The 16,733-nt window shown below is 36.9% G+C and overlaps 1 protein-coding gene across 1 annotated transcript in view; it reads right to left on the bottom strand.

The window, feature by feature from the left end:
* Positions 1–9,936: 9,936 nt before the first annotated feature.
* The window catches only part of LOC131677837 (protein hedgehog), a 47,850-nt gene continuing 41,053 nt past the window's right edge, over positions 9,937–16,733 (bottom strand). Inside the window, exon 3 of the mRNA XM_058957898.1 lies at positions 9,937–11,817. Within this exon, the coding sequence (XP_058813881.1) occupies positions 11,165–11,817 (653 nt within the window). The 3' untranslated portion in view covers positions 9,937–11,164. The remainder of the gene's footprint in view (positions 11,818–16,733) is intronic.

Here is a 16,733-nt window from a genome sequence, read left to right on the forward strand (position 1 = left end):
CACAAATTGTTCATGAGGTAAATTTTTGTTATACATTCCGACAGATTTTTTTTTTTGCTTCCTTTTAAAATGAACGGTTTGGAGAGGCGAAGATAGCAAACAAGTATTGGTAGTTAAGTGGCAAGTCTAAGGTTTTGATGGTAGAGTCGTCTCTCCGGTGTCGGTGATAAGCACTCAGGCCAGAAAAAGACAGAAAGAAATAAAATTAATTAATAACAATAATAACCTTTCGAAAGTACAAATTTTCAATACCTTCATTGTAACGTAAACAAAAAAACATAGCGAAACATCGAAATTACTCGAACCTATCAATATGAGCAACACAATTCATTTCAACAATCATCTACAACCATCTACCAACGAAGCTCATCAAAGACGAAAAGCAAATGCTATATCACTTTGACTGCAATATTATACAACATGTAAACCCAAACATAGATGCATAAAAATTTAAGTTAAAAAAAATTAATTTCAATACCAGTCATGTAAAACAATCGAAATAGGAAACATATCGAACGCACGTTGCCGTGAGGCATCAATCCTCGACTACTGATTCCTGATTCTAACGGCTAAAAATATTTTTGATAAGACGGAGTGTCGTACAAAAATAACATAATTGATTCTGTACTAGATTACAACGGCGTAGTGGAAAATGCATAATCTGGCAGCGAAAGTATCGTTAAATCTCAAGAAGTCCAGGAGTCATTTTTAGAGGTTTTCATGAAGATTTGTCGGTTCACAATTCCTGATGTGATGAAAAAATCAAATTTGCCACATGCGCGGATCGCTTGCCAAACAAGGATTGTGTACCGAATTTCGACATCTTCTTCTTCCACTTTCTGTACAACTTCAATTTGCAAATTTTGCCACCTTGTTGCCGCTCCTGCTTGGTGCCTTTCGAACTTTCTATACGTATTGTAGAAAACATTTCATTGGAGTGAATAAAGGGCCTATAACCCACGCACATTAGCTAGGGCAGGGCTAAATACCTCTGTCCCATCTCCGAAGCTTAGGACAAAAGGAATGACAATAATCCACTTAGCCAAGTCACTCTCAACGATTTACTAAACCCCTTAAAATTGAAATGGTCGGTACGGTTGTCCACGTTACTTCCAAAATGATTCGTTGATTAAATTCTTCATTAAATAAACGACGTTTTAAAACACTGTGCAATCTGACCAAAAGTGGTAGAGTCTAACACACTAACTATATGCGGTTCTGGGAGTTCGAGGCGAGCAACGTTCAGTGTTATGGAAAAAAAAAATTGAAATGGTCGGTACGGTTGTCCACGTTACTTCCAAAATGATTCGTTGATTAAATTCTTCATTAAATAAATAATTTGATTGTTGTATAATTTTGAATCATCTTCATTCTGTACGCTTCACAGTTGGCCTGGCCGCTTTTGTGATTGTTTCACATACCATATGTGCCACAAACATTAATACTGACAAGAAAAATTGTAGGCGAAAATCTGCAATTTTCCAGGTTTCTTACATGTATTGGCTGTGTATGTGTAGACTAGACGAGACTAGTATTGTAGAAAACATTTCGTTGTTTTTGCTCAAAATGATATGAAACTTGAATTGAAATGTTGGATTGACATTTGAATTGGTCCAATACCATCCTAGTCGCGTAGTGCCTCGTTCCCTACCGCTACAATCACTCCGTTTGATTTTGAAAAAACGCGAGAACCCTTTTTTCATAAAATAGGTGCTTCCCTCGCAGTGTTAGAAGCTGCACAATTTTTACCTTTCAATGCTCAATACAATTCTCCTAGAAAATTTACAATAGTCCACCTGTGTGGAAAACGTAGCCAAAGACAATCTAAATTGATCAGTTTTATCAGGTTTTAGTAATATTGAAACATAACCAAGATATATGGAAAACTCAATTTCCGTCGTTAACAGAAACTGCCCCTGGTAGCACTGCTCTATCGCAATCCAATCAGAGTAATTGCAATAACCTCAGTTCTAGAGATGATTCTTGTAACTGTTAATACTCAAATGAAAGGACATCAAAAATAAATAGACATATTTATTAGCCTTATTTGTTTTTATGAGCAAATCTTGTCTCAATCGAATGTTATAGCTGTTTAAAAACATTGTTGTCCACAAACAACATGGGCATGAATGGGTTAAACGTCACATGGGATAAGATGCAATGTGTGAACAACTGATCCATTGTTACCCCAAATGCTAAAGAGTTATAAACAATTAAGTGCTACCATTTTTTGGAACTTAGCCTTCAAAATTATTCTTTATTCATCCTAAGTTGGGGGCCCCTAAAAACCCGGGGCCCCTGGCCCTGGCCCAGTGTGCCCATGCGTAAAGACGGTACTGACGACTAGCACCAAGAAGTATAAAAAGCCCGGCGAAGGTAAATCCTTATGGTCGACGACTCCGGATCGGTTCATGTCTCAACAGGCGCGATATTTGCAGCAGACCTGAGCAGGTCAGATATATCGCAAAACTACGGATAAAAACATGACGATTAACACAAAACAAAATAAGCAAGAACACAATTCCTACTAAAGCAGTACTTAACGGTTACCCCGGATGGATGAGGATTGCGAGATACAAGAGGTTAAGGTTAGTCGGTTAGCTTAACAACTACTACAAACCAATCCGAATCCACCACGAGCCAGCAGGCAGCGGTCAGTGGTCGGAAATGCAAAAAAAAAGGTAAACTTAATTTACTAGAGGCCAAGCTATCGAATATATTCACAAGGTGTCTGATCAAAATTAAATTGAGGCATGGCTTACTATGATTTAACTAGAAAAAATAACTTTTTATACTGACGAGGTAGAAAGTTGGTGTCTTCGACAAAATTTTAGAAATGCTCATAATGAAGAATTTTGTTGAACAACTTGAACTTGTAGGACTTAAGGTTATCGATTTATAAAGCGTTCTCTAAGGCAACCCCCTTAAATTTAGCTTTTTAATATAACTTTTTTCACTGTGACTTTTCGTGCAAACGATGTTCCAGACAAATGTTGAGGTATTGAAACCACATAATATTGTTGAAGACTGCATGTAAAAATTAAATTATTATTGAAGATTGCATGTAAAAATATTGTTGAAGACTGTATGTAAAAAATTACCTGAAATCGGTGGCGCGGCTCTTACCTCTTGTAAAAATATTCATTCGTTTTAGGGTTATTGAAGAATTTTAATTTTTTTACACCAAGTTCAACTGTGTATAAGAGAGAATGTTGCAAACCAAAATGGACGAGTAGGCACTATTTTCAATGTCCAGACTACGCATAATAAAGGTAAGAAGGTTTGATGCGTGGCACTCTAGAACCCTATGAATAGGGTACGCTCACTTTGTAATGTTTTTTACTTTTTCCATATATTTTTTTCCTTTTTTGTTAACGACTAAGAGTGAGTCAATTTTCCTTTTTTATGTTTTTAACGACATTCAATTGAGTAGTTTATGTCGTTTCTGCTTACGTTATATGATAGGGTGTGCTTTTCCATATTTTAAACATCTTGTGGCAATATACATGAAACTAGAGCTTCTTTATGACGACACATAGATGTCCGTACCATAAAATATCCTCATCCCAGTAAATTACATTCGGAATGAGATTTGGAATATGGGCTGATTTATGATGGAATTCCAACCGAAGGCAACAACCCATCCTGAATGAATCGGTTTTCGAATCGGTTGTTACATTTGCGCTTAAATTCTAAAAGAAAACATTCCGATTGCGATGAGCAGGGAATCTGCTGTCAAAACGAGTGAAACAGAGAGTTGTGAGAGAAAGAGTTTCAACTTTTCTTGGTGGAAACCAATGCGTAAAATGTATGGGCGCAAACAGTTTTTTTAGATTTTATTTGAAAATTTTCAAGTAAGTCTCTAAATAAACTTCTACAAACTGTTCCCATATTTTTTCTGCATCAAATGTGTATTCAGTTTACAACCACAATATTATAGTTTCTCCAAAATCCCAAGTTTTAATATCTTTCCCATACATTTAAATTCACCATAGCCACCACTGAAGCAGTGCCATCTCTTAAATATTTCCATGAAAGTATTACCTAATTAGCAAGGGACTGGAAAATGAAGTATATTTTTCAATATTAAGAGCCATAGTACTCAAGGGAGAGCAAGGGGTTGAAGGAAGAAAGTTTTAGAAAAGCGTGGAAAGGGTTATATGAGCAAGCTTAGAGTTTACCGGCGATTGAACCCTTTGTCTGCTACCGCACGAGTCATGATCTTTTGGCATTAGAAATGCGAATCACCTGAGTCTACGGCATGTCCGGACGAGCGTAAAGTAACTTGTTACTTCATGCTGTCGGAACTGTCGTCCATATAAAATGAACGAAAAATTATTTTTCGGGTTTTTTCGTGAAATTTTCTAATCTATGCACAGTGGTTTTTTTTTGCCAAAAACACGCGATTAATTATTTACACAAAAACGGTCAAGTTTAGATCAATAATGTCTTCTGAAAGTTTTATCAGGATTTTAAGACCTTTCTTCTGGTTGAGTACATTGAGTGATTAATCTCCCTAAAAGTGAGATATTTTTCTTATTTTTTTAAAATGTATAGATAATGAGATCATAGGTTCTGCAATGTTGTAGAGCTACTTTTTGCGAACAACTTTGTTTAAGAGTCCAAAACTGTATATTCAATACTTGTGAAGTTATAGTGCCTTGTTTGTGGATGACCCCTTAAAATCATTTTTTTTAATATAACTTTTTTCGTATCGTGCCTATGAATTTAGAATGTTCTACAAAGTTATTTGCGTTAATGCCACCCGCAACTCTTTAGAAGAACGTTTTGTTCTAGCTCTTCTATCTTCGAAGTTATTTAGCAATTTTTGAAAAAAATAGTGCTATTTACAATAGCAATAACTTTTGAACGGGCAAAAACGGGCAACCAGCTATAGTTATAAGCATTAGTACAACAAATGAACTACAAAATCCAATTTATTTCATTTGTCTACTGTTGTCTCCGGTGCTGTTATGGACGGTTTAGGAAGTGCTTTCCGCTGCTTAGTATGCATTTTTCATTAAGTGGAATTGTTCATCTGTTCCTCGCTGGATTCTCTTTTTACGTATGCGTGTGCAGGAAAGAAATTGAGAGAGAGAAAGAGAAAGAGAGAGAATAAGAGAAAGAGAGAACGAGAAAGAAAGAGAGAGAAAAAGAGAGATTGGAGATGACCGCTAAGCGCATAACTTCAACGAAATCGCCTTTAAGAAAATCAGTGTTACACAGCTCCGAGATGTAGCAATCCTTGACTGTTACTAAGGGTAACGCTCAAAACTAGAAGATTCCCGAACTTCGACGCGGTCACGTGTGCGGGAGAGTGTCTGTACACGTTTTTTTTTCGTACATTCAATGATACGAAACGTTTTAAGCGATACTAATTTAAAGGGATTGTCATCAAAATGTGTACAATTGGAATGCAAGGTAATTGATTGAAACATAATTTCTTTATATACTTAGTATTCTTGTTTATTGAAAAGTACACTCGTTATACTATTTAGGTTCCCTTGATAAACGTCACTTGTTTTCCCTTTGGGTTTCCGCGACAGAAAGTATGAAAATAGGTTCTGTATTTCAACAAGTCTTTCAATATTATAACGTTAACGAACATAATATGCTCGATGTTGCCGCTGGAATAATGCAAATAGTCATGAAGTCTTGTATTTATTTCAAAAGACTGTGGATCAAGCATAATCGCACAGTAACTAATATTTTAGTATGAATGCTGAGTATTTCAACTCCCCGTTCAGTGTGCCGGAACATATTATGACCAATGTTCAGTTTGCGTGTGACGATGACACTAGCAGTGATGACGATGGCGATGACACTAGCAGCGATGAGATGTTTAAATAAAATGTAATAAATGTATTTAACTTAAATGTGGTTTTTATTTTTCTATAAGTAATATAAAAAATGCATAAAATATTTCATTCTGGTAACTTATAATAAAACTTTGGGTGCTCATAACTCAAGTACACAGAATTTTCTTAAAGGCGATTTTTGCACGATTTCGTGGAAGTTATGCGCTTAGCGGTCCTCTCCAATCTCTCTTTTTCTCTCTCTTTCTTTCTCGCTCTCTCTTTCTCTTATTCTTTCTCTTTCTCTTTCTCAATTTCTTTCCTGCACACGCATACGTAAAAAGAGAATCCAGCGAGGAACAGATGAACAATTTCACTTAATGAAAAATGCATACTAAGCAGCGGAAAGCACTTCCTAAAGCGTCCATAACAGCACCGGAGACAACAGTAGACAAATGAAATAAATTGGATTTTGTAGTTCATTTGTTGTACTAATGCTTATAACTATAGCTGGTTGCCCGTTTTTGCCCGTTCAAAAGTTATTGCTATTGTAAATAGCACTATTTTTTTCAAAAATTGCTAAATAACTTCGAAGATAGAAGAGCTAGAACAAAACGTTCTTCTAAAGAGTTGCGGGTGGCATTAACGCAAATAACTTTGTAGAACATTCTAAATTCATAGGCACGATACGAAAAAAGTTATATTAAAAAAAATGATTTTAAGGGGTCATCCACAAACAAGGCACTATAACTTCACAAGTATTGAATATACAGTTTTGGACTCTTAAACAAAGTTGTTCGCAAAAAGTAGCTCTACAACATTGCAGAACCTATGATCTCATTATCTATACATTTTAAAAAAATAAGAAAAATATCTCACTTTTAGGGAGATTAATCACTCAATGTACTCAACCAGAAGAAAGGTCTTAAAATCCTGATAAAACTTTCAGAAGACATTATTGATCTAAACTTGACCGTTTTTGTGTAAATAATTAATCGCGTGTTTTTGGCAAAAAAACCACTGTGCTATGGTGAAAAATGTTAAAAACTTCAATAACTTTGAAATAAACAAGTATTTTTACTTACAGTCTCCAAGAATATTATGTGGTTTTAATGTCTTCACATTTGTTTAGAACATGGTTTGCACGAAAAGTCACAGTGGAAAAATTTATATTAATAAAAACTAAATTTAATGGTGTTGTCATAGAAAACGCTTTATTTAATTATTCGATCTTCGGCAGAAACCGTACAGATTAAGTGTAAATAACTTATTGTTATAGTGTTAAAAGTTTATAATCGATGACTTATAACTAGATTTAGTACCTAATTTGATAGTCAAAGAATTCGGAAGTTTCGTTAAATTTGCGGCAACATCTATCTACCGGATTTTTCTGGCCGTATGCTGTAAGGTGCCTAGGAAACCATTAAAGCGGTCGGTTTCTTATAACACGAGGAGGAACAAACAAATTAATCCTTGAGAGAATATCGGGACAGCCAATGTTGCTCGACAACATATCGAATGTTGTGCAGCACCTTGTCGAATGCTTTAGCGAAATCAAAATATATTGCATCAACTTGCTGTTGTTGACGTTCATCAATTATGTGCGATGATGCAGCGTACATCGCATTGGAAACAATCTTTTCCACAACATTGGCCAGACAATTCAGAAGCGAGATCCCTCTATAGTTTTGAATATTACGAGTATTTCCTGCCTTATGGATAGGAACTATAGCAGCTTCTTTCCACACACTAGGGAAAACATTTTCCGTGATCGAGCGCTTGAAAGTAATGCTTACTGGTACAGAATGCGCTCGGGCACAATGGTTTATGAACAAAGACGGCACGCAATCCGGACCTGGCCCTTTCGACGGGTCAACGCTGGACAAAGCTCTCAGAACATCGGCCTCGTTTACGTTAGGGCGGAGGAGGCTGATATTATAGGTTGGCAATGTTTCAAGGTAGTCTTGCGATGGGTAGACAGGAGGACTGGTAAATACATCTCGGAAGTGATCTGCAAAAAGATCCACCGACTCGACTGCGGAACATTTGTCTCGCAGATAAACATTTTCACGAATACCCCCGGAGCGTCTTCTGCTACTTATAAACTTCCAAACTGTCGAGGGATTATTCCGCAGGTTGCATTGGACTTGGATGAGATACTCACTGAATGCACTGTTGCATATTGCAGCTCAATTTGTCGAAGAATAGCTTTGTTGTCGTCGGTCCTGTGACGAAAGAATCGTTTCCATCCAGCATATCACGCCAATTGACTTCATCCAGGTTGCATCGAGTAAAATCAAAGTTAAGGTCGTCGTTAGTTGTATCAGAATCGTTGCCGTCGTTAGAGCACGCGTCAAATCTTAAAACGAAGGACTTATGGTGAGGGTCTACCTTAAGTATAGATACCGGAGGCTCGATCAATTCGAACACGTTTGTGTCGTTGACGAAGGCTAGATCGAGTGTCCGTCCGTTCAAATTGCTAAGAGAGCAGATTTGATATAAAGTCTTTGGTCAGAGACCAAAGTTTCTGTGATTGTCGTCTTCTGCTCCGATGTCGCATTTTCTGGAATGTTTATAAATCGGTAACTTTAAATCCTACAAGTTCAAGTTGTTCAACTAAATTCTTCATTACGAGCATTTCTATAACTTTGTCGAAGACACCAACTTTCTACCTAATCCGCATAAAAGGTTATTTTTTTTAGTTTGATGGTAGTAAGCCATGCCTAATTTGAATTTTTATCGGTTTGTGGGGAATATTCTTACGAACGATTCGTTCAAATATACCCTGTGAATATTAGGGTGGGGCATTGTTATATGGAAAAACGTAATCATAACCTCATCAACCGAGCACAGCGCTTTTTTGGTTCCATTTGGGGTCCCAAACAATTGTGCAAAATTTGGGGTCGATTGGATTTGACCCGGCGTAGCGCATTGCGTTTCAATTTGTATGGAAATCAGTATGGGAAAACCTACTTTTTTGCATTTTCAATTTTACAGACTACAATTTTTCCTGCAGTATACCAACAATTAGATAGAAGTGTAATCCAGGATATGCTGAACAACTTTGCAGAAGGACGCATGGTGCTAGAATGTCTCTACAACAAGTTATAGCTGGTCAAAGTTCGATAGATCGAATTAATTGCCAACAATCATTTGTTTTGCCAACACTGCGGGTGTACCAATGACATTTCATATAGCATACTAAAATAACATTATATACTTTAGATTTACCACATTGGTATGTTTGGATGAATTAATCATAAGCCTTAGCTCAATTTCATGGACATATGTAGTTTCGCAATAGGGCGTAGTGAGGGGAGAGGGAGGGAGACTTTTAAATATGGAAATTTCAACTGAAATCTTATTGAATTGGAATGTTCAGACGTTTGATGAATTTAATATACCCTCAAAATCTTGATTTATAGCAAAAAAAACGATTTTTCGGAATTTTTTGATCAAAAATAGGTAATTGGATGCGGAATTAAGTGTTCTCCTTAATTTTTTATTAAAACAAAGACGTTTTCTAATTAAAATGTTGAGCTATTTTTACATTTCTAATGAAAAAATAGCAAAATAATGGTAACTTTCATATTGTTGTCCCAAAACCGCATAGCACTTTTAACAAAAGAACATAACATAGCATACCGTTGGAAAGGTGATTTCTTCTTCCTTTCAAAACACTCAAAAAATTTAAAATCGGTTGAAAAATGACCGCGTAAAAATTTATTTAGTGCCAAAAGTTTCGAAAAATCGTTTTTTTTTTACTGTAAATCTAGATTTTGAGGGTATAGAACCTTTTTCATACATTGTTTTGTGTTGCATTTGATGAGATCTACAACCTATTCTAGGTCTCTTGAAAAGTACAAAATCACTGTAGCACCGTGTAATTGGGGCATTCGACTCAAGTTTTCATTTTATTCAATCAAATGAATTTTACCATTGTCAGGCCGTTTTACATTTCGTACAAATGGATAATCATGATCAATGTGACTTAACATATTTATTTGCAAAAAATAGAACTTACTGAGAATGCAAATCATATTCGTTCGAAAAAGCGATCCATCATAATGCAGAATAAGACAGATTGTCATGACGATGTTTTTTCTCACATTTTCCACACAAATACATAATGAGCGATTCATTGTTTTTAATAACAACTTTGATTTAGTTTATTATAACTCATCATATTGGAGTCTTTTTTCGTATTTCGCTATATTTACAAAATGCAGTTTTTCTTTATCAATGACACCTTTTTCAATTCAGGGTGACCAGACTTAGTAATTTAACGATAGCTCTATAGATTTTTGACTTGTCTTCCAATTCACAGATTGTTATTGCTCTTTCGCACAACCTCATTCATTTTCCATTGGATTCGGTATTTAGGGCCATATCATTTAATTTCTTCGATGCGTTGTTTCCATTGTTGGCAATATTATCTGTGGTTTACCGATATCTTTTCGGTGTAACCTACCGATATGAAGAAATATCATCTGGCCACTCTGCCTAAACCAAAATTAAAGGTTTCTGTTACTGCCACCGAAGCATTCGTCTGCTGGAATGAGTTTGTGTCTTTACTTAGAAATATTTCACCATTCTATTCCTGCTGGTTTGAACTCTGCTATAGCAAACGCGTTAGAAGCTTTAGGAAATGTTTCTGGGCTGAAACATTGCAAGTTTAACAAGTTTCTTTCAAGCTTTCATGCGCATGTCTGTCACGAGTGCCTTGAGTTACTATTCGATTATAAATAATATTTCGTTATATTCAAACTATAATTAGATATCACTTTTCTTGTAGTTACATAATGCTACTTAATAAATATTATTTTTCAATTATCCATACTGCAAAATTCGTTCTTTCCATCTCATGCATAAGGTTACGCTTCTTGAAAGAAAAGTAGATTGTTCACTGGCCAAATTTTCTCAAACATTATTAACAATAATTTTTTTGGATCAAGATTTACAAGTTAATTAGGTTAAAATCTTTTTACAAGTAAAATAAATTATTTATTGTATTCGTCCTACTTACACAAACTACACATCTCCGCGAGTAATAAGTATAAACATAACCACTGTCAAAGTTGGCTGTCATTAAATATCAAGGAGCGTTTCACAAACATTCCGAAGGTTGCTAAGCAAATAGAATTACTTTACCTTCCGCGCTGACGCTTTGGGCCGCACTGAGAGGACTTGCACACTGTCATATTATCTCGATCGTTCGCATATAATTTAAGTAAATCTCACACACAATCGCGTCTTTTTTAATTATTTTCGGGAACAAATGGAATCGTTTTGCTGCTGCGTAAACAGAAATTTACAAAATGTACAAAATTTAACCGTCTTGTTTCTCGAATAGAGATTTCGATCTTCTACTAGTGATAAAGCCAGTTTACCGGTAGGACGTAGTCTTTAATTGCATACAAGGATTTGGCGTACCAATGTATACCTTCGTGTCGAGGCAAACTCAAACTATTACTCTGACTGCTAAAGTTAAACAGATTCGTAATTTTCTTCGCCATTCGGTACGGCAAAAAGCTGAGATGCGCGAGAGTTTGACTGTCGATGAGTGCGTAGCAGGAGGCAGCTATTGAGTCAACTATCACGGTCCCCTCTCGGGTTAATGGAGCATAGACTCCAAGCGACAATTTGGCTGATATCCGAAGAACTCTTCGTGGCTCCAAATTACTGTCGATGTTGACCAGAATGAAGTCGCCTTCCTGGATTCGATCTGCAAACAAGTACCGAACTTCGTTGAGCTCCTTTTGCCATACCATCACCAGATGCGCAGGTGTTACTGTCAGTTGGGCGCCACCATCGGCATGAATGTGCACGAATTCTCTACTTTGATGAGTGTCCCGATCCATAAACATCATTACTTCACTGTAAACGGTATTCCCAGAGCTGTCGACGCTGAGTACCTTTTCCCCAACAGCCAGTTCACTGAGCTTTCGCTTTTCACCATTGGCTGTTTGCACTGTGCTATCTCCGGTGAAACATCCACTAGCGTGATTGGTCTGCGATGAATCTGTGAAGAGTAGAAAATTGTACACATTAAAAAGATTGAACAAAATGAAAGCATTGAGGCATGTAATATCGTAATGTAGTCAAAACAGATATCCACAAGGTACCACAATAGACTAATAGAATCAACCAAAAAGAAAATAGCTAGAAAAGGTACCGCGGCGCCATGCTGTGGTTTACATTTTTACTATCTATTGATTTATTACACCCTCCTTTTGCCGCAATAGTTTTCTCCTTTTCTCACAGCATCCTGGTTTGAGGGTCGCATGTTCTCTTTCGTGCTCGTGTGCACGGATAAACGTAACAAGATTTAATTATCTGCGTGGGCTGCTCATCTTTTTTGAGCTGATTTCTATCTCCTTTCCTCTAATACTTTGGCTTTACGGCGGGAAAAAGTTTGCCTTTTTGAGGTTACATGAATGCAGCCAGAAGGGAAAATAAACTGTATCAATGACAATGACGAGCAACAATAGCCGATCGGTAACAAAAGAAGTAGGAAAGAGGATCCGACAAAATTTTGCCGGATCCTGCGTGAGGTCCTTTCGATCAAGGGACAAAACACCGAAAGGTTGTTCCTTGGGTGCGTGTGGGGTGAGATGATGGTTATCTGTGATGTCGATCTGGTTGCGCATTTGTGCAATGATATTCGAGACATTGATGAGAGGAAGGACATTTCGCCGCCGCTTTCGGGGCAATAATGGGTAGGCATATGCGTCATGCAGGTCGATATGTAATTAAAATACGGCAGAAAACAAGGTATGTTTACCGTTTTGCCCATTGTGCTTGATTGTGAAAAGAGCCGACCTTTTTACGGTGTGAAGAATTCCTACCCTTGTTTGGACTTTCCGTTTCAAATTTTGACATGTTTGCCAACTAGCCTATCATATCATTGAAATTAATGATCACTAAGCTAAAAATTGTGTATCAATGTGTGTGTATTTTCTTTCTTACATTACGAAATTCAACATAATTTTGTAAGGGGACTTCCGTACTCGTGTGAGACATTTTAGCGGAAGGCTTTACGTGGAATTGTAGGTTACGAAGTCAAATGTTTAACCTATTAAGATTAAGCTTGCGTTTTTGCAAATTTTACCACAGAGAACATACATATAAGGTAGAGTATTTTTTCGGGAAATCTGTGTAAACATTCGAATAAAAATATGTTAGAAATCAACATAGCATTCAATTTTGCATACGTGAATACTCATTGTATACCGTTTGCAAGGTTGCAGGCTAGGTCTGCATACCAGCTATAATTCTATTAGTCGATCGTAGCACTGATTTGCGGCAAGTTGCTAAATGTGAAAATAACATATTGCGAACGAAACGAAAAAAAAAGAAAAATAAATATTTTTGACTTTTCGAATATATTCATGTAATTTCGTAAAAGTACGTACAAGTGTATAATTTGTTACTATGTTTTAATTGCCGCAAGGTTCTACTGTATCGATTTTGTTGGCTATTTTCGGTAAATTTGAGACTAAAAGAAACGAAAGCAATGAAATTGAAAGGCGGATAGGTATTCTAGAGTGAATCAGTTATAAACTTAGAACGGAAAACTAGAACTAGGCAGGCTCATATGGGCATGATCGAAAGGAAATGTGAAGAATTCTTTGCCTTCTGCAGAGTAGGAGCTGGGCGTTGCACCCAAGTCTACCGCATGGTCTATGGTAGAACATAACTCATCATCATGTTTTACCGCCGACGCCGGCAAAAAATTCTTCACAAATCCTCGCCTAGAACGACCATGCGATCATTCTTCTCCCTTTCTGCTAGCATCAAGCCGTGACGTATGCATTCAATCGACACCAAGCTATCGGTGTCGCACCGATTGTGATTGAACTACTTATTGATTTTTTCGTTCCGCACACACGGATGGCTGATAGCAATTAATGACACAGCTCAGCAGAAAAAATCAATAAGTAGTTCAATCACAATAGGATCGGTGCGACACCGATAGCTTGGTGTCGATTGAATGCATACGTCACGGCTTGATGCTAGCAGAAAGGGAGAAGAATGATCGCATGGTCGTTCTAGGCGAGGATTTGTGAAGAATTTTTTGCCGGCGTCGGCGGTAAAACATTGATGATGATGATGATGATGATGATGATGATGATGATGATGAGTTATGTTCTACCATAGACCATGCGGTAGACTTGGGTGCAACGCCCAACTCCTACTCTGCAGAAGGCAAAGAGTTCTTCACATTTCCTATCGATCATGCCCATATGAGCCTGCCTAATTCTAGTTTTCCGTTCTAAGTTTATAACTGATTCGCTCTAGAATACCTATCCGCCTTTCAATTTCATTGCTTTCGTTTCCCTTAGTCTCCAATTTGCCGAAAATAGCCAACAAAATCGATACAAGTATATAATTTATGTATAAGTGTTACAAATTATTCGTGATTCTTCCTGTGAACGAAATTGTGTACGGTTGTATCACCAAAGACCTGTGTGAAAGTAGAAATAAATAAGTACTCTCTAGTTGTTTCAAGGATTTTCAGGATATCCGTATAAACCCCGGACCATTTCTAACCCCACGGGTTCTTCGGTGCAACCAGTGTCAAACGATCATATCATTCCAAATCCGATGAGCACCAGCCTAGCTAAAGGTCAAAGTTTTCGATAATCTATTTGGCTAAGCAACTTCTTCCCAAAAAATAAGACAAATCCAGTGTAATTCTGTCAAAAAATTAATTTCTAAATAATATTATCTCTCCGTAGTTTATTGGCTTTACCTTCGCCATCTCGTCGGCATGCTCGGCCGATTCTTGGAACTGAGAAAGGATTGTCGAGAAAACAAGGATTATATTTGTTTAGCTCTCGTAAGTTGCACTCTCTTACTCGATACGGGATCTTTCTAGCAGAAGGAGATTTGTTCAGGTGTTTGGCATTGCCTTTCTCGGTTAACCACAAGGATCACGAAAAACCGGACGAAAACGAAGCGGAAAAATAAGCAAACCACAAATATTAAATGTAGATTTTCGAGACCTTTTTCCTCCTGGTTTTGTTCGGTGCATTTCTTTTCCAGATCCCACAGGCTATAATGTTTCAAAATGCCAACTCATGTGGTTTCTTAGTTTCCGAACCGTTCTCACTATTTAGTTTTTGCAGAGACAGCAACAGTAACAGTGCAATCAAAACGAACACAAAACGAAAACACAATTTTCGGAGGTGTTCTGTTATGGTGCTCAATAAAATAAACGGCCCGTCCTCAGATATGTGGTTGGATCGCCGTTGGGTATTACTGCTGCTGGTGCTGCTGCCAATCCTGTTGCCGTTTTTTGAATGCGCACAATAGCTCCAAAGCACGGAGAGGCATCCTGCCGGGAAAACCAGTTTCTCAACGGAAGAGTCCGCTCCCTTTGCCCCGGGTCCGTACACAGCGATGAGCGTTCGAAGATAAATGGACGATTCGAAAGCTCGTTGAGTGGCCCCGAAAAAGCACCTATGAATGAATTTCTGATAGTTGATAACCAGTTTCTTCGCGATGTGATAATAATCTGTCGATTTGCTTTAATATTTATAAGAGGAAAATGCAAATTTGTTTCAGTTTTTTTTTTGTTTTTGCCTTATCTGCAGCGACCCGCTGGTAAATGTAAAATGGCGGCCGATACAAGGCGTTTCATTCATTATTGTAGTTTCAGATCACTCCAATAAAAGTTAGCAAACTGTTCTGCTCTGTAGGATGAACAACGTGTGAGTAATACCACACATGTTATGCCTTAAATCAGAAGTCAATAAATTCGAGTTATGTACTTGCTTGTACGAAAGTGTAAGTTCAAGTTAAACTGGAATCTCTTTAAATAATGCTATCATTTTCTAAAAAAAAATGTACAAAGTAAAAAGTAGTTATCTTCCGTCGTCGAAGCAAGAACACTTTCGTGAACAAATTCCGCACAAGAGTTGAAAAGCCCGGTTTGTCGCACAATGACATAGGGTTGATGCACCAATAGTCGTATACTCAAGGAAAACTTTTGTTAAAAAATTGATGAATAGATCTATGGGCGATGTTATTACGTTAAACGAAAGCTTCCAATCCATACTCCAAATAAAAAATGTAAAGATTGTTTATTAACCAATTTATTTATACAAAACCGCTTGTACCACATGTATCAATAGTGGTGTAATCGCAAATTTCGATTCCTATTGTTGCAGATCCCATTGATTTCTTATGATTTACTATAGGCACATTAGATCAACTATAGGTGCAAAGGAGCTCAAAATTCAAAGAAAATCAATTTTTTCAATGGTTATTTGAGCAAAGTTCAATGATAACTGTTTTATTGTCGCATGATTTTAGTGTGAAAAATATTTGGTGATGGTTGGTACCTTAGTTAGTCGTATAACTCACTACTGCAACTATTGGTACACTTCAATTATAGAAGCACCCACCCTATTTCCAATGAATTTTAAAAAAAATCTTCCATAAATTGTAGCCTGCATTAGTTGCAATCGATTGATGTACAAATATGTATATGTCATCGCTTTGAATTTAAAGTTGTAGGCTGAATAACTGTTTACTACGCTTGCTTGCTGCGCTTTGACCAGTGATTTGCTTTAGGCTTTCACATATGTTACGTAAACTGTTTAGATTTAGAATCTAACTTGTACCAATTTGATGATATGATGTTTTCCTCAGTATGTTTAGAGAAATTTGAGTACATTATATGAGTCATCTTGAATATGGACATGTTCAGATAAATTGATGATATATATCTGTTCTATGACTTTGAAGTAGACTTCCAATTTCTATCTCACACCGTTAAAAGTTCGGCGTTGGCGCCCTCTAAGCGGTAAAATATGGAACTAAAATTTTCCAGCCAAGAGATGACTTATATTATATATTAAAATTCTTCCAAATATATTATTCAGCTAAACCGCAAGAGAACAAAATCGTGGAATTGAATATTGATTCACC

Source organism: Topomyia yanbarensis, chromosome 1 (genome assembly GCF_030247195.1).
Source record: "Topomyia yanbarensis strain Yona2022 chromosome 1, ASM3024719v1, whole genome shotgun sequence".
NCBI lineage: Eukaryota > Metazoa > Arthropoda > Insecta > Diptera > Culicidae > Topomyia > Topomyia yanbarensis.